Source organism: Festucalex cinctus, chromosome 5 (assembly GCF_051991245.1).
Source record: "Festucalex cinctus isolate MCC-2025b chromosome 5, RoL_Fcin_1.0, whole genome shotgun sequence".
NCBI lineage: Eukaryota > Metazoa > Chordata > Actinopteri > Syngnathiformes > Syngnathidae > Festucalex > Festucalex cinctus.
The window spans coordinates 24463008-24486164 of record NC_135415.1 but is presented as its reverse complement, the minus strand read 5'-3'; the positions used below and the strand labels follow the sequence as shown (position 1 = coordinate 24486164).

Here is a 23157-nt window from a genome sequence, read left to right as displayed (position 1 = left end):
TTCTGTAGCTAAATCGAACTACACACATAACAGCAATCGGGCCAAATTTGTGCATTTTCCCTCCCTTGCGATAAAAGTCAACAAAGGTCCGGTTGTGTCCAGAAGATTCTCCTGTGCTAAGTGCAGTGTGAAAAGGCCCTTTACCCTGTCAGTCCTCTGCTCCAGCTCTCCCACGACTTCAATGATGAAAAACACTATGGAAAATGGATGAACGTTGACTTCCTAATCTTTATTAAATATGAAAACAAATGTCCATTCAATTGCCACTGTTTGAAGCCTCGTAGATGGAAAGTGCCGTTGCTAAGTGTTAAAAACAGCTTGTCATAGTCATAACGCACATGCACATATCCGGTGTCCAGAGAGGCTGTTGGATGTTCCAGCCCGCTGCTGGTGTCTATCACGAGCGATCATGACACTGCTGCAAATGACAGCTCACAATAAACATGGCTCTCCCTTCACTCTCCTTTTATGTGAACTGTGCAAATGATGGCATTAAAACCGCATCTGTAATCTCCCAACATCACTTTTAATATACTACGGTCTTCATACTAATAATATACACAGTAGGAATATTGTTATGGACAGAATACTGTTTTTATAGAAACAAATCATTTTCAATAAAAATGTAATTATTTTTAATTAAAAGGCAAGTTTTGAGGGTAAACATGTTTTTGAAGGCGAGGTCTTTTTTTTGACAAAAAGTAAAAAAAAAAATCTTAAAAATTCAGTTTTACTTTTTTAACAACAACAAAAAAAACATTTGACACCTCCCCCTCAAAAATTTGAAAAGTGATATTTGATAAGGAAAAAGGCAGTTTTATTGAAGTTTTTCCATCCATCCATCCATCCATTTTCTTGACCGCTTATTCCTCACAAGGGTCGCGGGGGGTGCTGGAGCCTATCTCAGCTGGCTTTGGGCAGTAGGCGGGTGACACCCTGGACTGGTTGCCAGCCAATCGCAGGGCACGCAGAGACGAAGGAAATGTTTCCTGCCCTGCGATTGGCTGGCAACCAGTTCAGGACGTCCCTCGCCTGCTGCCCAGAGCCAGCTGGAATAGGCTTCAGCACCCCTCGCAACCCTTGTGAGGAGCAAGCGGTTCAGAAAATGGATGGATGGACATGTTTCCAAGCAAAACCTCGTAAAGATTTATAGAAGAATAAAATTATTTTCAGCCTATGACAAAAGAACATTTCGATGGCAAGGTCCAAAGAAATGTGTGTTGGGAGAGCGTATAAAGGTAAAGACAATCCAGTGGTCTTTTTAAAGCAGCTGAAAATGTGTCAGGGAAAGAGCACTTGTCACCACGTCTGTGACGCCGGTGTCGCTTCCTTTCATAGGACAGCAGGGATAGAGTGACACCACCTGTGAACTTCGGAGCGCCTGCACGGCCCGGCTGGCTCGTCTGCTCCCAGCTCTGCTTTTTCACGCCTTCCTGTCACCAATGTAACCTGAGCCTTCATTTGTTGTCTTTTCTGTCTGACCTCATAAAGATGACACAGACGGCTACACTCAAACACAAGTCAAGATTCACATAATGAGTCACGTGATTGTGACTGAACAAATGATGACTTTGTACTTTGATTACACTTCAAACATGAAAGTCACGACATGCAGACAAAATTAATCTGTTTTGAAGTTTTGGAGGCTAGTCAACAGAGGCCTGAAATAAAGCACTTACTGTACTGCAGAACAAATGGGAGGTTAACTGGGGCTTCTAAAGTATTGCAGTGGTGCCACTGAGTTCAGACTGGAATCACATTTGGGACGAGTTATTAGAATGATGTGACATGACGGTTCACTGAACTCCAGAATAGATTTACTTAATCCATTTGTGAGCTTTTTTTTTGTGCTTACTGCAGTATACCAGTACATCATCTTATGAGGGCATTTTTTTTTTCATATACTGTATGACATGATGTGGTTTGCTGCATTCCTGTTTGTTGCAAATTTCAAAATAAAAAAAGCCCAACATTAAACTGTTCACTCATTCCTATTTCTTTTGAAATGGAAGTCCAAAATTAATATTTTAGAGAGTTACCTCTAGTTAGCACACTTTTTGAACATTTTACTGTGTTCAGCTCATTCCTATTCCTTTTATAAATTTCAAAATAAAAGCCACAAATTAACATTTTAAGGGGAATAACACTTCACACTTTTTGACTGATTCAAGCCATTCAAACATTAAACTAAAATGCCCAAAATTAACATTTTGGTGATTTAGTTCTACTTTCATTTACTTACATTTTTGACTCATTCAAATATTCCAATTTGAAAGTATTTGGTATGTATTTATTTCTTTTTCTTTCTCCAATGCCCCAAATTAAGATAAAAAACGGAACAAAACATTAATAACCAGTTCAAACCATTCCAACTACTTCTATGCCAACTATTGAGCTAAATAAATTCATTAATAATAATAATAATAATAATAGTAACATTTTAGGTGATTTACCTCTAATTTCCACTTTTTTTGACCAACCATTCGCCTTTTAATCTGTTCATCTTATTCTTACTCCTAAAAACATTTTAAACCATCTAAATAAATTCACATTTCAGTACTCATTTCTAACTCAACCATTAAAAGACTTTACTTTTGATTGACAATAAAGGTTCAAATAGTTCTACAGGTCAAGCCCACCTCACCTCCAAACCATCGTAAATGCGGCTTTCGGACTTGCAAGAGTCAGCGTTTCCATTCAAAATTTCTGCAGGAATTTTCTAGATGTTTTTTTTTAACCTCGTCAGAACTTGTATAAGTATATCCTGGCAGATCAGCCACTAAATAACAGACACAGAGTATGGTTCGCTGCCTGCCTGCACGGCCAATATATTGTGCACTACCACGTTTTAGCACCCTATTCAGTTTCAGCCACGCTCAAGTGTCAGTCAGGCCACTTTGCCAGTTTGTGTGTGTGAACACTGCATGAATATATTTTATTGGGCATTTTGCTGGGCTCGAGCTCCATTTGATGCACCAAGCGTCAGGTAACTTTGCTAGTGTGTGTGTCTGCCAGCATACATGATCACTTTTCGTACTCTACAAAGGTGGCACATATCAATTTGGTTTAGCCAAGGACACGGACAGGAAGTGGAAGCGTCGTCGAGGAGGAGCGGCTGCTATTTGCAGCGACGTGACAGCTCCCATGGGAGACACCACATCCTCGATATGTGCACTCAATAATGGACTCTGGTGTCTATTTATACTTTAGTGCCTGTCGCCTGACGTGTATTATAGCTCCTGAGTCCTGATACGTCAAAAGGTTGCTGCAAAAAGAAGGTTGGTGTATCGTCGAGGGTAATTTGATATTATTATTATTAAAATTATTATTATTATTATTATCGTCATTCATGCCTTCTTTTTTCACATTTGACACTAATAGTCACAGGAAGCATTAAGATGAAATGATGCCCATAAAATCAAACTACAATATTATGTCAAATTTACTAATTATTTCATACTTGTAACAGCTCAAATTAATTGAGGTAACGTTCCAAAAATAACCAATTTTACTCTCCACACTAAACTGTAAGGTTACTTAACACGACTAGTCGACTACTGTGCGGTCAGCGTCCTCTGCTGGATTTTCGGCGCAAAAATAATCAGTCTCCTTTTTCTCCAAAGAGCACTTCCGTTTGCTTTATTGGAATGCCCAATCCAACATGGCCGCCATAGCAACCGCCCGTCAACAATCTTTGGTAACTATCACGATGAACAAATTATTTAAAATAAATCGTTTCTGTTATTTGTGGTAGTTAAAGTGTGCGTATAAAGCAGGAGAGGATGCTAGTTTCGTTTTTTTTTTTACGTTTGTAATTTACACACCGTGCCTGTATAGCTAGGAATATGTCCAAGCCAGGGAGCTCGTGGTTAACGTTAACGCTCGAAGTTAAACTAGACTTCCACTTACCGACTTGGATTTATCAAAAACACTAGTGCTTAATGTTTTGTGTTTTTTCTTCTTCTTTTTTTTTTTTTTTTGAAATTTCATATCAATTTTATGGATATGTTTTAAATATTGTACTGTTTCGTTGGCTGCTTTCATTTGACGTTGCTTGTGTGACGTAATTGATTAGACATCAAAATGTATTCTTTTTGATATTTGGAACTTTTGTATTCTGAATAGAATAAATATACAGGTTCATTGTAATATGTTTTATATTCTAGAAATTTTCATCTAGTCCGTGCTGTAGTTCTACAGATTCATTAAACATACAGGGTAATGTTTTGTCAGATTCCTATGTAATTTATAAAAATAATTATTTGTTCAGGTAGTTCAGGTATTTTTTTTGTTAGCTGTCATATGATAGTAAAAGAATTTCACATTTTCCCCTTTAACTACTGAAATAAAGTTGTCCACAATATTGTAATTTACTGAGATGCACCTGTACATTATTAAATGAAACAGGGGGATTCAGACCCTCCATCCTCCCCTGATGGCCGGTCCAGCGTGGAACGGAGAGACTCCTGCAGACTCAAAGCGACGCAGTTTCTCAAGGAAGCCGAAAGCACCAGGAGGCTGTAAGTTGAATGCAATAATAAATCCATAAACATTATTTTTCCACGACTGGTGTGGTAAACCTTGTGCTCTTGCGCTTTCGGATCTTAGTGCAACTCTAATGTATATTATTTGTTTGAGGACACTTCTCTAGACAATTTGGTCATAGAATCATTTTTCCCTATTGGAAATGTGGTGGCGTCCTATGTCAAATACCATTTTGGGGTCTATGGTTATTGTCATTGTCCTCACCCCCCCCCCCCCCCCCCCCCCCCTCCAGATAAAAAGCCAACGAAAAAGCAAAGAAGAATTAACTTTTTTTCATGCCTTTTCCTCAGGGTTGACAAGTTGGAAAAAGACTGGCCACTGAGTGTTCAGTGCAAGAAAAATGGATGGGTGGATGTTGCAAGAGAGCTGGACGAGTATGAGAAAGCACTGGTTGAAAAGAGAAGTGAAGAAAGTGGGTCACAGTTTGTACAAATCTCCACTTAATTAAACATGCCCTCAGAGACTTGATTTGGATTCTATTCATCTAGTTTTATTAGACATTATCGCGTTTCTATTCATTCATTTTTGTTACTTCCCTCTTCAGAGATGCACTTGCAGACGCAGTTGGCCAAGATTAAAAATGGCGTCAGACAATTTCAGCAACAGCTAATAGACATCAAACCAAGTACGGAATGTAAGTCACACCATTTTGAACACAATCCATTATGTGGTACAATAGTTACTTCTGCAAGTACCACCATTATCACCAACATTAAAATATGCGTAGTAGGCCTAAACTGCACAGTACGAACAATAACATTGTTTACAGGTAGGAAAACAAAACAAAATGTACCTAAATAATGATTCCATTGAAATTGCCCATAAAATCTAGTTAAAAAAATTGTACCTAAATCACATTTTCCTGAGCAGCAAGAAGCCATTAATGTGACAACAATAAGTTCCATTTCCTGTTCTAAGAATATCATCACTGTTTGTCATACAGTTAATTTGCGGCATAGAATAGCAGCGCTATAGTTAAGTTTTAATATTGCTGATTATGGCTTACAGCTTAAGAAAACTCAAAATATTATAATATATCCTCAGATCTAGTTAAAAAAAATGCCATAATCAGCAATATTAAAACAATAAAAGGCTTGCAATATTTCAGTTGATTTGTAATAAATCCAGAATGTGTGGCATTTTTGCTTATTTAATTGCATTACAGAAAATAATGGACTTTATCACAATCTTCTAATTTTCTGAGACAGTCCTGTAGGTTGGGTTATATATTTTCTTTAATTGTCTGCTTTTAATGAAAACTTAGATCACAAGAGTAACTGATGTTTATTTTTACAGTGATTGAGAAGCTGGAGGAGATCATGACTGAGGTGGAATTTTCAATGAATCATTTGAAAGAAAAGCAGCACTCCTGGTAAAAAAAAACAAAAAAACAAAACAAAACAAACAACACTTCAGTATTTTTACGCACATTTCATTTTTACCCCTAATTGATCAAATAATACCATCGAACCTCCAAAGTGAAAAGCCCCAAAAGTGGGACATTTTGAAAGTCAAAAAATCATCCTGCGAGCTGTCAGCAAATCTTAGCAAATGTTATCAAAAAGGAATAACTTCATGTGTTTTTTTTCTTTGTCCTTTTTGCACACTTGCATGTTAAAACTTCCTTAAAACAGAATGGACATAACATGAAGCTTTAAAAAGCCACTTTGGAGGAAACACTGAAAATAAACACAAGTACTAAATGACATAGTATTGTTCTCTCGCCTCTTGTAGTTTGGGGGAGTTGTTGAAGGAGGAGAGGACGTACGCGCAGGAGATGGCGGCCTATGAGAGGAAGGTTGAAAATTGGAGTCAGCCCAGCAAGCCAGACCCGAAAATCTCTACCAGTTCAGCTGTTAAGGTTGACGTCTCCTCCTCTTCCTCTTCTCCTTCGTCTCCGTCTAATTGATTTCACCTCTGTTGTTGTCTTGACAGCCGAGCAAAGATTTGGACCACGACCTCCCCTGCGAGGTCCGAGATCTGCAATCTTTCATCCAAAGGACGGGAGGCGTCTGCGGCGGTTGGGAAGAGTTTGATCACCAGGCCTTCCTCAAGGTGCAGTGCGGCCGCGAGACGACCTTTTGGCTCGCTTAATTGTATCGCAGGTGAGTCATCTGCTTGATTGACAGGTGTGGAGGAATCGCGGCGGGCGGCCAGACTTCAGGAAAGAAGTCAAACGGTATCTACCCAATAAAAGTCAGGAGGAGTTGGAGGAACACGAGCGCTGGTACCAGGAGCTGATCCACCTGCAGGACAAAAGGAGACAGGTAAGGAGTGAATATGACTCCAAGCAGATGTCTGCTGTTGGTCACAGAACTGAGTACATCATCTTAGCATGCATACATACTGTAACTTAAATAAGTCATAAAAATTTAAATAGGTCTTTTACACTCCAAATTTTTTTTAACATTCTGATTCTTTTTTGCATTTCATCTTTTGTTTGTTACATCTATTTGAACAAATCTTAGTTAATGTAATAATATCATTATAGATATCAATTCCAGGTCAGAACGGCAATTGACAATCTTGCAATTGCCTTCCCGGAATAAATCTTCGAATAAAGCTTAGATAGATATTAATATCATAACATTAATGATATTCAATGTTTTAAAGCAGTATGTACAAGTTGAAAAATATATCTAACATACCAAGTCAACCATACAAAAACTTACTGTAATTTCTTAATGCATTTTAGATTTATTATTTAGAGGTATATTTTTGTATGAATATATCATATGGATGGATGGATGGATTGACGGATAGATAGATAACGTATAGATATATTTAATACGTTTTTAAATTAAAAATGTTAACATTATTTATTGCATAAATGCATGTATAATTATTTAATATTCTTTACATTTGTGTTCATCACATTATTTTAAAAAGCACCATTTTTATTTAAACACACAAAAATACAACACTAAAATGTTATGTTTTTAATTATTGTATTCATTATACATCATTTAATAATAAATACACGTATATATATATATATATATATATATATATATATATATATATATATATATATATATATATATATATATTTAAAGAAATGTATATGAATGTATGTAATGCATATGTCTATGATTTTAAAAACTTTATTTTAAAATTTGTTACTTAAATGCAAAAAATAAATACTAGTCTTAGAGTTTCTATAAAGACAATTATTTATTTATTTATTTATTTATTTATTTATTTTTAATCAATTTTTGATTAAAGTAGCATGAATATTCCAATATATACTTTATTTTTAAATGTATTACATTTCTTTACTATTTTAAAAACAAACATAGGGTTACTTAAACACACATGAAATGCAAGTTGTGTATCAATTACGCCGTGTTAATAATACAACTAATATAGTAATGTGCATATGATGGAACAATATTGAAATTATTTCAAGGATAGAGTATACAGCTCACGAAAAGTGAAAGCGGTACATTGGCAAATACAGTATCATAAACAAGTTGAGATACTTTTAAGATACATTGAGGTCACCTACAACCTGGCACTTCTTGGTACTTGCACATACATACGTGTATCTTTGTTTTTGTGGACACGTTGGTCTCTTACACAAGTCGAAAAGAGTAAAACATGCCACATAGTGCTTATCATGTGCAGGCGATCCAAAGGTGGAAGAGCAGGAAGCAACTGGAACGACAACTACACTTACAGAAGCAGGCGGAATTGTTGGAAGCTGAGAGGAAGAAGAAAGACACAAAGGCTCAGCAGAACAAGTACGTGAGTCAAAGTACAAACAGACGTGCAAAATGTTTATCATAGATTAGCGTTTCATAAGTGAGGAGGAGAGGAAGCTTTTGGCTCAGCAACTGGAGGTGTGGAGGGAGAGCAAGAGACACAAAGAGGAGCAGGCGGCGGCGGAGCACAAGCGAGCAGGGGAGAGCCACAAGAAAAAAATAGTCAAGGTATGGAATGAACACAACACCAATTCCTTGTTGAAGCTTCACAATGTGTAACACTAAACTTGAACAGCAGAAACGTTTTTATCTGCGGGAGACCAAGCTGAGCCTCGGGAAGGAACTGCAAGGGGGGAAAGGAGAGGAGGCGGATGAGAAACGGACAAGGAGGAAAAAACAGACAACAAAAGGCATCAGAAACTTGATTAAAAGGGTACTTAACGCAGTCTTTCCTAACAACATATTTACTTATTATTTCGAGCGGGGGAACCTTTTTGCTATCAGGGGCATTTTCTGTCTTTTTTTTAACTCATTTGCTCCCAATAACGTGTCAATACTTTTTTTTTATGTTTTAAGTGTCCCAAAGACGTATTTATACGTTTTTGTTGTTGTTGTTTTTTTAATGCTAGGGCATACATAATTCTTTGATGCAGCCTCTCAACAAAGAACGGTTGCAGAAATGGTAGTTATTATACAAACGGCCAGCAGGTGGCAGCAGAGCAAAGGAGATCAAGCAGGGCCATCTAGAAAAAAAGCTCAATTACTTAACATTTTATTTAGATTTGTGAAAACTGATGAAACTTAGCTCTCTTCTAATGCTAATTGCTGCAAAACGGAAACAGATAGAAACATACTTTTTTTTTCCTGATGAAAGAAGAGACTTTAATATTTCTTTTGATAGATTCCATGCTTTTATAGCAATAGAACACAATATTCTGTGGGCCTTGCAAAATCAGTCAAAATCCAGTAAAACAGCCGGGAGCGAACGGGATTGCTTCTGTGAAAATGGCTGGGAGTGAATGAGTTAAGGGCGGGCCATACTAAATTTAGGGACAATATTATTAATAAATGTTGTTAAATTGTGATCATGATTTGTTAGCATGAGTTGTTAGCATGTCTGCGTCACAGTTCTGAGATTGGGGCTTTCAACCTGGACTCCGACTGTGCTGTGTGAAGTCTGCATGTTGTCCTTGTGTTGAGGAGTGGTTGGTTTGTCTTAGTAGTGTTAATTGAATAAACAAAATTATTTTGGTTTATTTTTCGTTGACAAAATTAACACTACTTTACAGTACATGTTTTGGCTGACAACCAGTCCAGGGTGGGCCCAGTGTCTCTGATATTGATTAAATGATGTCATTCAGTATATCCCAATTAATATGCTTACTAAGGAGTGAATTGCAATTTATTAACCGCAGGATCTTGAGCGTGTGCAGGCCAAGCGTCAGGAGAAGCTGCTTCGGCAAAAAGAGGACAAAGAGCGTCAGGAGAGGATCATGGCTAAGCTAAAGGAGAAAGTGAGCACTGTAGATACAAAATAAGATTTCAATATACTGTATTGCATGAAAAAAGTGTCTTATTTCTGGTGCAGGTGGATGGTCACATAGTCAGAGACCCATCTAGGCTGACGCAGCCCACCAAGGGATGGCAGGAGCGCCTGAAGAGTGCAGGAACTTCAGAAGGAGGACGTGCGTTTCACATGCCTCGCAGGTCTGCATTGACATGTATTATGCTGACTTTTATAGACACTTCAGTATTTTTATATTTTTTTAAATTAAGTAGCCACTGATTATGTAAAAAAAAATCTTTCACACCTACATTTGATATATTTTTATTTTTTTCCAGATCTGTTCCCAGCTGGAGACTGGGACTGTGAAGAATTAATCATACAGCGTTCACAGCAATTCTTCCTAAAACGTATCTTGTAATTTTTCCAAATGTTGCTTGATTGACTTGATTAAAGTGAATTGATTTATGTGCCACAACTGTATCAATTTACTCATTGTCAATTTGCAATGTTTATTGAATACTTCAAAAATAGGTCGTCATCTTACAGTTGCAAGGTTCTGAGTTTGAACCTCAGGTGCAGTCTTCCTGTGTGGTTTACGCCGGTATAGGAAATTGGTGGATAGTTGTTTAGATGTGTTTCGTGATTGGCTGGTGACCAAAGTCACTTGACAAAAAAAACAGCAAAGAACTGACAAATGGTTAAAATCAGACAATAACCTGGCCCAAAAAAAACTTTGGTGAAAGAAACTGAGCTTGACACGATGACACTCTAATTTTGAAACTTAATAATACGCCGCCGTTTGCAGAGTTATGCTTTTATTTTGACACCAAAAAACACCGGAACCAGTCACCGTGAACACGGATACGAATCTGGGAAGCAAAGATGGCGGAAGAGGAGAACCTCTCGGAGGAGCTCGAGCAGCTCGACTTTCTCCGAGACCGACACGTACGCTTCTTCCAAAGGACTCTGCAGGTTTTACCGGAGAGATACGCCTCTCTGGAGACGACCAGGTGAGCTCCGAGCGAAGCTTAGACTTTTCACTTGACAGCCATTTCAGATTTTTTTTTTTTTTTTTTTAAAGGGGAACCTCCTGCGCTAGTTAGCATGCGTGCGAACACCAGCTAGTGAAGTTATGACAGCAACAGGAACTTGTTACATCAACAATACAATTGTTTTAAATTCAAGTAATTTGTGCTTGATTACTGCGTGACTCAAAAGTTGCTTTTATCATTAGTATCTGACATTTTTTTTGTGAATTGTAAACGGTTTCCCTTTTAGATGAACATGACCATCTGGTAACTGTTCATCAACATTAACATTTTGCTCTCCATTCAGGGGCTTTAACGTATCAATAATATTCAATGTCTTTCCAGGTTGACCATAATATTTTTCGCCCTTTCTGGTCTGGATGTACTCGATGCTCTGGATGTTATCGACAGTAACAACATGATCGAGTGGATCTACTCATTGCAGGTTCTACCTACGGAAGACCGTGAGTCAAGCTCACTGCCATTTTACAGTGAAACATTTACACAACATCTTCAACATGTTCACGATACATGCATTTTCTATTTATAATTTGAGAGTAGGCTATGAACCCTTCTTTTTTTTTTTTTTTTTTTTAACTTTCTAGTTATGTTCAGTAGATGGCAGCAGCGCTCTGTTGTTCCTCACGCTTGCTTCTGTATAATGTTTTTTTTTTAAGACTTGGCAGTTTGTGATGATGATTTATTCCTGTTTTAAAGTATTTTACCAAAAAATGTTAATGTCTTTCACTGCTTATCTTTTCCCAGAATCCAACCTCAGCCGTTGTGGTTTTCGAGGATCATCGCACATCGGAATTCCTTACAGCACGAAGGTAGCTTCTTTTGCAATTGTGCAGAGATGAATAGGCTACTGCACATCCTTATTCCATGGCACATTTTTGACATGGCTTAGGCAAAAAAAAAAAAAAATCTATTTCACCTCAAGTCAGTTTATTGTCGCCTCGCTTTTAAGTGTACAGGCGAGAAGTCGAGTTCTTCCAGGTCTCATTCAGGCACATTTTTAAGAAGGAATATGCTCAAAATGACTGTAAAATGGCTGACATCCTGTTCACATTTGCGTATAGGTCCTTAAGACTTTTTTTGGGGGTGTGTCCTTCTATGAGAGATATGTCTTTCCACCACCCAAATATGTATCAATCGGTGAAACTGATGAATTATTTTGCAACTTGTGAGAGGTCGCTACTAAGTAAGTATAAGTAGTATCGACCCCTGCCCCATATTCTATTAAAAAAAGGCAGAAAATTCTAGGATGAATTAGTTTTCAACCCCCACCATTCCATGTTGCTGGACGTTTATACAGAACAGAGATGACATTTTTTTCCTACTAACTGTGCTGCACTTTTATGACTGTCACCTCAATCATTATTTGTATTATTCAGGGGCCGGGAGTGTTGCATCCTTATGACAGCGGGCATGTCGCCATGACCTACACAGGACTGTGCTCACTACTCATTCTGGGAGATGACCTTAGTCGGGTCAACAAGCAGGCATGCCTGGCCGGCCTCAGAGCCCTGCAGCTAGATGACGGCAGGTTGGTATGCGCACACAGCAAGTACCCGTATGCCAACAGCTTGATTTGAGTGAGGTGTTTATTCGTGTATGTTGGACATGGCAACGAATGCAATTTCACCCACATCATTCTCCCCACCCCCCCACTTCATATGTCTTGCTCTCTGCAGTTTCTACGCCGTGCCAGAAGGCAGTGAAAACGACATCCGTTTTATTTACTGCGCTGCCAGTATCTGTTACATGCTGGACGACTGGTCGGGCATGGATATCCAAAAGGCCATCGAGTACATTCGAGGAAGCCTGGTGAGTAGATGAGCAGTCACGTCCACAGTGCGATCAGTGAAAGGCTAAACGCCATTTAGGCTCTTGATTGTTTCCACTCAGCAGAGCTGGACTTGAATGAGGCCACCCACCTTCAAAATGGTGGCACTCTGCCAAGAAACACCTCCATTTATAATGAATGGAGGAGGTCACGGTTCTTAAACTGCTGCAGAGGTTTCTCTAGTTCCCCAGTAGAAGAGTACTTACTATTCAGCAAGCTCTGTTTTTCTAACAACACTTTGCATCATTCATGTATTTTTTTTCTTCAATTAGGAATTTGAAATGTAAAACCCCTTTATTATATTGCTGTATTTTGTCATTAGTCATGCTGGGGTGTTTAGTCAACTGCAGGGAGAGCTAGATGACGTCTATTAGGGATAAAACTTTATTGAGGTTAGGTCCTAACCTGTGTAAAAGTTTATTTATTTATTTATTTATTTATTTATTTATTTATTTATTCATTCATTCATTCATTCATTCATTCATTCATTCATTCATTTTTTAAAGAGATATTTCAATTGTTTTTAACCACTAAATATTTATAATTAAACCAGTACAAATTATAATAAAAAAATGTCACTGTGTGATACATAGAGTAGGTAGCAAGATAGAGTGTAGTGCAAACAATAACAGAAGACTAATATTAAGGAAGAAGAAAATAATGTAGATTATTCTTAACAAGAAAAATTAGTTTATGATGTTGCATGTTGAGTATTAGTCTAATGCTATACATACTGTAGCATAGTATGTATACTATTATTGACAGTAGTATATCATTACATTATACTATGCATTATAACACATCCCATATGTTCAGCGTATGAAAAATCTACGTTAACCAACAGTAATTGTAGGGTGTAATATAGACTTTGTCTATGGAAAAAACTTCGGAATAAATACGTTGCTATATTAATATAATATACATAAATGTACAGTCATAATATTAATAAGTAATATAAAAACTTGAGGAAAGTAATGAAATCCCAACTTATTTAAATACAGTATGTTTTTTTTGTAATATAATGTGTTTAAAAAAAAAACCCCGCCATTTACATAGAGAATATAATTTAGTAATATTTATAAATAAAATAAAACAATGATTTTGTTAGAAAATAATATATAATTTTACTAACAAAAAGCTTTACAAATGGCAAGACAAAGCAACACAATGCTGTCGTAGGAAATGTTTCTTGTCATTGAATATTGGCTTTTCTGTTTCCCACTGATAGTCGTACGATAGCGGTTTTGGCCAGGGAGCTGGGCGAGAGTCACACGGTGAGTAAATTCTTCACATGTCATTTGGTTTTGGTTTGACCGTGTCAGGGGGGTTCAAACCACCTTTTGTTGTGGTATCGAAGTGACCAAAATTTACATTATTTTTTTTTTTTGCTTTAATTCTTTAATAATTCAACATAGCTTTTTAAATTTCCATTTCATTCCATTACGGTTGCTATATTTGCACTTTGTTTACATTTCAATTTTGAAAAACAAAGTTAGTTTATATAGTATATTGTGCTGTAATAAAAGTGCTAAGCACCAATCACAAATCTATTGTTCAATAATTATTACCAATATCGTTACTGCAAATTTCTTGAAAATATCGTGATATTATTTTTAGGCCATATCACCCACCCCTAGTGGCAAAGGACAGTTTTTTTTCCATTTAAAATGGAATTGTGTTGGAGATATAGGATGTGTCAATGTGACTCACGCTATTAGTAACTGGTTTATGGGATTATCAATTAATTCCCATCACTGTTGTCCATATTAATCCATGCTCAAATGAAAGCTCATTAGTACACCATACAAATATGCACTGCTGAGAATGCAGTAAAAAGGTGACCACTTTATGATCCATTTCTGTATTGCGTTTTCCTCATTTCTGCACGCAGGCGGCTGGACGTACTGCGCCATCGCCTCCTTGTGTCTGATGGGTCGATTGGAGGAGGCGCTGAGTCGGCGGGAGTTGGACAGGATCCGCCGCTGGTGCATCATGAGGCAGCAGAGCGGCTTCCACGGTCGCCCAAACAAACCCGTTGACACCTGCTACTCCTTTTGGGTGGGCGCAACGTTAGAGGTACGCACGCATGTTTCATGTGAGCGTATTTCTTTGTCGAAAGCATTCAAATGTGTGTCAATATAGCATATTTTCCCACACTTTAAAATGGGAAATAAATGTGGTTAGTTAAAGACAAAATGCAACATACATAATCAGTAAAACATAAAATGAATACCACACCCTCATGCATCCGAGAAAAGGGTTTATAGTGCATCTAAGACCTCTTTTTGAGAGTTGGAATTAACAAAAAAAATGGAATGAATACAATCATTAAAAATCCTCACTTTTGAGAGTCTGATTTGCTACATTTGGGTCATAACTATGCCAGAGGTTTACACATGATCCAAAAATAAAGCTCTCCTCGACTTTAAAACAGCAATGAGTAAGCCTCGGACGCATCAAGCCAATGTAGCTAATGTGTGAATAATTAGGTCACAACTGTGCCAGAGGTGCAACAGCTTTATTTGTATAGAATAAATCTACTTGTACTTCGGCTTCTTTTGTGCTCTGAAAATGTACTTAATACTCATTATTCCACGTCTTGCCGTTCCAGCTATTAAATGTATTCCAGTACACCAACTTTGACAAGAACAGGACCTTCATTCTGTCAACGCAGGATCGATTAGTTGGTGGCTTCGCTAAGTGGCCGGACAGCCATCCAGGTACGTGATTGTGCAGTAACAGTATCAGCTATGGAAAACCTCCTAGCATTTCTCCCAAGTTTCCTTTTAAACTCACCTACTGTAATCCTACACTTTGAGCGGCACAGGCTTGTGTTTCTGTGTGTGCGTGTGCGCATCCTTCAAATGTGTAATTGATGATACTAGAGATGGAAGTGTTCACGTTACAAAGGCCAGTAGGGTGAAGCGGCTGCTCTATTCACTAACCGCATAAGTACTGTATAAAGATGAGTGTTGAAAAAGATGAAAGGAGATTTAAGGGACTGATCGGTATGTCTTCTCCACACAAAAATGAACCAAAGCAAATCGCACAGGAATAAAAACAAGAATGTTGGACACAATTGGATGTGATTTATTATTATTATTATTATTATTATTATTATTATTAGTATTGTTATTGTTATTGTTATTGTTATTGTTATTATTATTATTATTATTATTATTATTATTTCTGCACTGATTACTCTTAAGCCTTTTATTTTGACGGACAATTTGGTTATCACTTTTTTTGTAATGCTCTATACAATAACTAGTGCTTTGTCAATGATCCATCATTAATTTAGGAATTTCATTTGATTTTATTTTTTTTTAATGTACTACTATTTATTTATTTTTAATTGTATGTACTATTGGTATTGTGACTACTCAAGAGTTTAGTACTTGTACCGTCGGTCTTAGAAAAAGTGGTATTGAACATCCCTACTTAATATTATTGTATCATATAGTAAGAATAACATGTTCTAGATGGAGATAAATTGACAATAGATTTTAAATGGTATGAACATTCTCTACTTGGTCAAACATAATATAAAATTCCTGATGGAAATGGGTTCAAACTGGAGGCAGGCAAAAGAATGTTAAAATGTCAACAGTAAACAATGTAAATATTGTCTGCACTGGTAATGATAAAGCCAATAAGAATGAATGAGAATGAATTAACCACTTTACATCACATGACAGAGTTACCATTTTTATTTATGCGTTGTTTGATGGTTTAGTAACCTTGGTTGCTTTTATTGCTCCAGTGACAATTGCAGGTCCAGTGCACTCATCTTGTGGTATAGACGCTATAAATCCTGACTGATGCACTGGTTGATCCTGACGCAGCCTTCCAATCATCTGTCATTTCATTATAATTCAATTACCAGTCCATTTACGGCCCTGTGCAAGCTTGTACGCCGATCCCAGAGGACCGGGGTCACGCGGCTACCTCTTTTGAATTATTCATTGCGGCTCAAAGGAGCAGGGGAACAACAAAAGAAGGCTCCTCCTTTTTGGGTGGTTAATGGGAGGTAGGATGGTTGTTTAATTGAGTAAACGTGGATTAGCGTGACGCCTACTTGTCAAACGGTGTGCAAAGATTTGTTGCCAATTCGGACTCACGATTATTTTCATTAATATTGTAATCTTGCTTCGCCCCCCTGGTGGTTGCTTACAGTTTTTAATTCAACTGACAGTCAGGTTAATTTAATTGTGACTGTCAATATATGATCACAAAAATTAATTGTGCAAGGCACTAGTGAAGAACCCTTTCTGGAGTCACTATTGATGCAGATACAGAATCCCTTAAGTTGTTCTTATTGGAATCATTCGGGAACTGGATCTAGCACATTGGTTTAGCTGCGTGAACCAATTTGGTGCATTGACATGACACAAGCAGATGTTTCTGATCAAATACAGTACATGTTCACCATCCCTGACCTAGTTCCAACCCATTTCCTCTTATTAATTCTCTTTGACGCTAACCGCTTTTATCCCTTCTTCCGCCACTAGACCCTCTGCACGCTTACTTGGGCCTATGCGGCCTGTCTCTGATCGGAGAGCCCAGCCTGAGGAAAGTCCACCCGGCTCTCAACATCACCCAGAGGGCCTTCGAGCGCCTCCGCCATCTGCAGCAGACATGGAGGGGACAATAGCGGCAACTGTGGCTGACAGGAGCATCCGGCAGGTCAAATCCGGGGCAACTGGAGTCCTTCTGACGCCAGGCCTCCTTTTATTTGAGGAGTGTGCAGCTCCTCAGCAACTTTGCAACGTGGCCTTGCTGTTGAGTGACTCTTCTTTGAAGCTGCCTTTTGGTCAACAGAGTGCAGTCGGTGTAAGTGTGATGAAAAATATGTGCCAGAAATCACCAGAAACCTGAAGACATTTCAGGTGCCAAATTTTCTCCTTAAGCAAGGCTAACTTTGGTTTCTTGACGAAGCAGTAACAGTATATCCGTTATGGACCACACAGGATCATTATCATGTAGAATGGACCGTAAATCCTTTAAGAACATCTTCATGATCAACGTGTTCAACTATGCTATTTATCGGCAGAGCATTCAAAGATAAGCAAAAGAACACTTAGCAGACAAATTTTTCCACTTTACAATCCAGTCTGGTTCTGGTCATTCCTGGACCATTTTTTTTTCCCTGCTCATTTTGCACATAGTCACCTTGCTGTACCCTCCGCATTTGAACGTACAATGTCTGAACAGAAAATCGTGAAGATGACTTTGTCTCTCTGGTTACCGTTAAAGGGTATGCCGACAAAGGTATTATGAAAGCGAAACTATGGCATGACATGGGGACGCGACTGGATATAGCAGGTAGGATTTACTTTTATACATGATACTGTGCAAAAAGGCGGAGGGTTTCATTCACGTGGGAGTACATCGTGAGAGAAAAAGTAACCGGTATGCATTGTTTACGTTTTTATATCCCGCCCCCGTAAAGAGGTTTCCGGTTGCCTTTAGGAATAATGACTACCACTGCAAATGGTTTGGAGGCGAGTTACTTCTCGCGCATGCGCTGAAGGTAGTCGAGGTCGGTGCGGTGTTTATTTATGTAATTTTTCGACGCGACGCGCCGACATCGGATTGATGTATCTAGGCCTTTAGAAGGAAACAACTATCCTCATCCAGTAACACCCTTACGTTACCTTTGGGGCCTCTTCAAAGCTCTCTAGTTTGCTTCAAGCCCGCCAGGTTTGATCTTCCGTGTCTCACCCGTTCAACTCCCAAAGGTTCCTCCTTCCCATCCTCCCTTTGGCTGAGTTTACTAATGTGGAGGTTTGATCAGGCGCAGCGCAGTAGTAGCAGTATACCCGACGGAGTTGAGGCCAAGAACCACCTGGAGGGGGGCCAGTCTTTGTTTGACTTTCGAAAACAAGTAGGAGACAAAAGAACTAGGGCAAGTATCAATAAAATGGAACCTAGTGTAGATGATGTTTGATTTTTCTGTTTGAACCCGCCCAGGATTTATGAACTATGTGCTGACCTGGCCTTGTAGGCAGTTACTCGTCAGTACAACAACTTGCTTGATAGCCATCTTTGACCTCAGGCCCCAGAGGGAAGAAGTACGCTTGCTCAAAATCCAGCTCAACCTGCTGCTGCTCTGATCATTGCTGGGAAATTTGTATAATCTTTTCTAAATCCCTGAAAGTTAGAACTCTCAACACCGGTGTTCCTCAGGGCTCATTTCTAGGGCCCTTGCTGTTTTTATGTTTTTAGTGAAATTATGCGCTACCTATTTTTTTTTTTTTTTTTTTTTTAAACCACTAAACTGCCCTTTGTCCATCCGCCACCAGCTTTCCACCCCAATATGTTGGCAAGAGCATACTCACATGTTGCGGATGAAACCATGCTGGCCTGTTTTGCCAAATTGTGGTCAACTGAACTTCAACTTGCTAAATCCTCACCAACAAGGGACTGAAGCTAGCAGCTTCTTTTAGACCAAGCTACGTGGAGGAGGCAGCGCTGAGAGTGGAGCGGGATGAATAAGTAATTGGACGCATCCATTATTCACGCATACTGGCGGGCAAGCTCCTTACTGCTCAACCAGCCTCATTTTATAGCCTTATGACTGGGGGGAATGCTAACAATAGCTCTTTTTATTTATTTTTTTTACATGGTGTTTCCATAAAATTGCAGTGTCAAGGCCGTGAAAGAATTCGTAGCATTTATCCACTTAAAAACCTAGAAGGCGGGATATTACAGCAATTGTGCGGGGTTTCATACAGCAACACGATCAGATAGCTAACCTTTATTGAGGTACCTGGAGTAAAATACAGGTGACAAAGCTATTCTGTGACAATTTCCCACAGCACACCGGATGATCTCTCACGCTGCACTGGTTTATGCAGCAACAATCTAAAAATGTGCAAAATGACAGCTTTTGCAGGCAGTATAAAAGGAGCTTGAGTTGTAATTTGCTTCCTTTAAACATTAAGACTGCACGTAATTTCAGTATTATGGCTGTAACTTATTATGACTCATTACATTAGCCACCTCTGCTTTTTGTACACAACTCTGCATAGTTGGATAATCATTCAGGTGATAACTTCACACATCTGTCCTGGCATTAAGCTGTGACACGCTTCTCCGATACTTCCTTCTGTAGACGGAACATTGTAGAAACGCCACCAAATTCTGTGTCTGTGCCACTTAATACAGCTTGATTGACCTCACAAAATGGCTGCAATTAGATAATTCGATGACCAGGGCCAGAGTCTGGTGTGATGTGCAAAACACTTGTAGGATAGTGACACTTTCAACTCAACAGGCCAAGTGAATTTCGCTGGCATTGTGGAATCCTTGACACACAGGCGGTTACGACTCTCATACTTCCTTTCAAGGTCAAACGTTCAAGGAACCACATGGGCCCTATTTGTTAGAAAATAGCGACAGAAGGGAGGGAAAAGTGGGGATCATTTTTATTGCAGCTTCAAAGGAGCTTGAGCTGCTTTTTTCTCTTACAGAGGTAAAAAAAAAAAAACATGCTGTATCAGAGATGTAACAGTAAATCCACCATTTAGCCACCTCTGCTGCTTATTAAACCGAACCCTACTTAAATGGGACTTTACTGCAGTCAGGGTGAGTAAAATGCTTGTACACTCGTTCCGTCGTGTTGAAAGTAAATGTCACTTGTCGGACAACATAGCAACCTAGCGGAATCACATGAACACACGCTACCTCTGAAGGCAGAAAATGTGCGGTTTGACTTGATCTTGCGATTCTGTGTTGGTGACGTAAACAGAACGGCAACCCCGAAAGAAGGCGGAAAATTGCCGTTCTTTGCAGGCTTTGTCAAACAGGCTAAATGATCCATTATTGCACTCTTCGCGGTTCAGAAAATGGATCGATGGATAGTTAGTTTTTGCCTTAGACCTCAAGCCTGTCTTGCTATTCTGAAAAGAAATTAACTTTGATCTCATGACTGATTCCTGTCTCAAATGCAACAGATCTGAGCACATATATATATATGTATATATATATATATATATATATATATATATATATATATATATATATATATATATATATATATATACATTTTTTTTGTTCTTTTTTGCCCAAAATCTGCACAGTTATGCTTTTAAAAGTCAGCGCTGCTACTTTGCCAGAGGGGGGAGGAGATCAATTCTAATGGAATGATGTCTTGTTCCAAGCGTCGTACATTCATTGAGTTTGTGTCCGCCGAGATGAAGACCACTTTGAAATGTGCCTCATGTTTGTCACGTTGTGCTAATTAGTCTGTGTTCGACTGGATCTCGGTAACGTGATTCGTTCTGATAACCATAGACGGCTTCCCTTTGCTTCGGTCTAACAACTTGAATGCATTTTCCCCACAATGCACCGTTTGTTCCAGTAATCTTGTAGCTAATGCATTTCTCGAAGAACGGGGAAAAAAAATCCACTGACTCAGATCCCTTCAATGCTTACTTGGCTTTTGCTATTTAACTGCAGATGGAGCCTCTGCTGACATTAAGCGACTCTTTGCCATACAGCCGCTGATATACATAATGTAACATGAAATGTCATTTATTTTTTCTATGCCTTGTAAAGAAATGTCAATAAACACTGTAAATATGTGCAAGCAAAGAGTTAGGATGGGATATGCAAATGTTTGGCTGTATGTCCAGCCAAGAATACTGTGCGGTTCCAACCTCAGCGGCAAATACTCGTATCTACGGGAAATAAAATCCATAAAGGTGCCTGTCTCTTTTGTGTCTACGAGTGTTTTGAATATTATATTCTAGTTATAAATATTATATGTGGTCAACCAATTTGCGTTGAATCTCGAGATAACCAAATGTTGTGACGTAATTCCTCAATTTTAATGGACTCCATATCCAGATGAGAAAAATAAAATCCTCCCTCAAATACAACCATTTTGTTCCTCGTAAGCAGAGCAAATTAAAAACTGCCGTAGAGATTTCAACGAACCTTGTTGTAAGATCCGACAGCTGGAGCACAGCGGCGCACACGTGCGGACCGATACTGAAGTATGACGCGAAAATCTGCGGCCTCCTTCCAAAGGGAATTGAGCGCGACCCAGGTTGAAATTATCGAGAGACGAGCCTTTCACCGCCGGCCACAGCTGTATTCGGGTGTGGTGCCACGGTCCTTTTGTGACACTTGCAACCCAATACGGCCTCTCCAACTACTTTGTGAGATGAAGGGACACTTGGGTGTTGTATACGTTGTATAGTCTTCATCATTGTTGACTTTGGTCCCGATTTTAGACAAAGGGGCTTCCTCCTGATTTTTTTTTTTTTTTTTTTTTTTTTTTTTGAGGGATGGCCGATATTTCAGGAACTACACCTATGCTTAAACCATTTGTGCAAAATACCACATTTTTATTGGCTGTACAAAATTCCTGTCAGAACATAGTGTTGGCTTTTGCAAGCAAGATTCCTTTGCAGTATTGTAACCAGTATCCACCCTAATCAATGAAACATAATGCCATATTTAGTGCATTGGGAGGCCACTGCGAGTTTGTCGAGTGTCATGTCTACAGGACTCTTAGCTCCTCTGCAGCTTGAGAGCAGTTTAATCGCCAATTGTGACGGGCTTAATATCGTCAAAGAGCTAAGGATAAGCCCAATATGTTTTCTTGTAATAACAAACACGTCCTGTCACTATTATGAATGTAATGAACTACCATCATTTCTATTTTAGTGCCATTTTTACAGGCTGTGTGAAAACTGTTACTTTTTGAACAATGGTGTTCCCCAGGGCTCCTTTCTAGAGCTCTTGCTATTTGAAGCTTGTTGCTCATGCCAACAATCAAAACTGTTTCTAATGTGAAAGTGATATTAAATAGTTTATCGGTACAATTCTATGTGTGGAAAGCAATGACAGTAAGTAGGTGATTTCTGATTGTTGTCACAGATTGCTGCATGTGGAATGTGTCTGCGACGTGGAGCCAAAGAGGCCATCTGGGGACATTGGACAAGTGGCATTTCCAAAATACCAAAAACAACGAGATAACAAACCTAATCCTATCTCATATTGTGACGCGTGTTGGTGCTGTTAAAGGGGAAGGAGGGGAGTTTGATGGGCCTGTGTAATGCATTAGAGCAAATGACTGTAAATGGTTCCTAGAGTCATCCGACAAGGTGCAAACAGTCATTATATATATACACAATAAAATATTTTGAATATGTAGAAAAAATAATAATTTAAAATGAATGGATGGATTTATACAGTGATCAATATGGACACAGTATGTGGATCGATTCATTACATAGATGAGTACATTTTAATAATATACAATTAAATCCCATAAGCATCGGTATGTACAAGATCATGTCAATCACCAAACATAAGAAAATCTCTTTGTTCTTTCACGTTGTCGATCAGGTTAAAAAAAAAATGTATAATTTAGATAAGTGTGTCAAAGAATGGAGCCATTCATTCATTCTCCGTCAAAGGAGCTCTGTGAGACAGGAGACATCTCCACCGAGAGATGTTTACAATATACGTACAAATGTACATGAAAGATGAATATTGTTTTCCTGTGGT

At 38.6% G+C, this 23157-nt stretch overlaps 2 protein-coding genes across 5 annotated transcripts; both read left to right on the top strand.

Annotated features, from left to right (window-relative positions):
• Window positions 1-3608: 3608 nt before the first annotated feature.
• ccdc112 (coiled-coil domain containing 112) lies at window positions 3609-10231 on the top strand. 4 transcript variants are annotated; one of them, XM_077522068.1, is made up of 14 exons: window positions 3609-3697; window positions 4408-4520; window positions 4836-4957; window positions 5090-5170; window positions 5842-5917; window positions 6280-6406; window positions 6481-6600; window positions 6675-6812; window positions 8173-8288; window positions 8351-8477; window positions 8545-8682; window positions 9665-9763; window positions 9838-9956; window positions 10092-10231. In XM_077522068.1, exons 1-14 carry the CDS (start codon window positions 3662-3664, stop codon window positions 10120-10122), a joined length of 1443 nt encoding a protein of 480 aa, XP_077378194.1. In that variant the 5' UTR covers window positions 3609-3661; the 3' UTR covers window positions 10123-10231. The 4 variants fall into 4 exon arrangements, with proteins under 4 accessions (XP_077378194.1, XP_077378193.1, XP_077378192.1 ...); XM_077522067.1 differs by having other exon boundaries at window positions 3610-3697; window positions 5090-5179; window positions 8548-8682; XM_077522066.1 differs by having other exon boundaries at window positions 3624-3697; window positions 5090-5179.
• Window positions 10232-10582: 351 nt separating this feature from the next.
• pggt1b (protein geranylgeranyltransferase type I, beta subunit) lies at window positions 10583-21344 on the top strand. The gene is made up of 9 exons (XM_077521078.1): window positions 10583-10766; window positions 11130-11248; window positions 11550-11614; window positions 12182-12333; window positions 12482-12614; window positions 13862-13907; window positions 14525-14709; window positions 15245-15353; window positions 17145-21344. Exons 1-9 carry the CDS (start codon window positions 10639-10641, stop codon window positions 17285-17287), a joined length of 1080 nt encoding a protein of 359 aa, XP_077377204.1. The 5' UTR covers window positions 10583-10638; the 3' UTR covers window positions 17288-21344.
• The last annotated feature ends 1813 nt before the right edge of the window (window positions 21345-23157 follow it).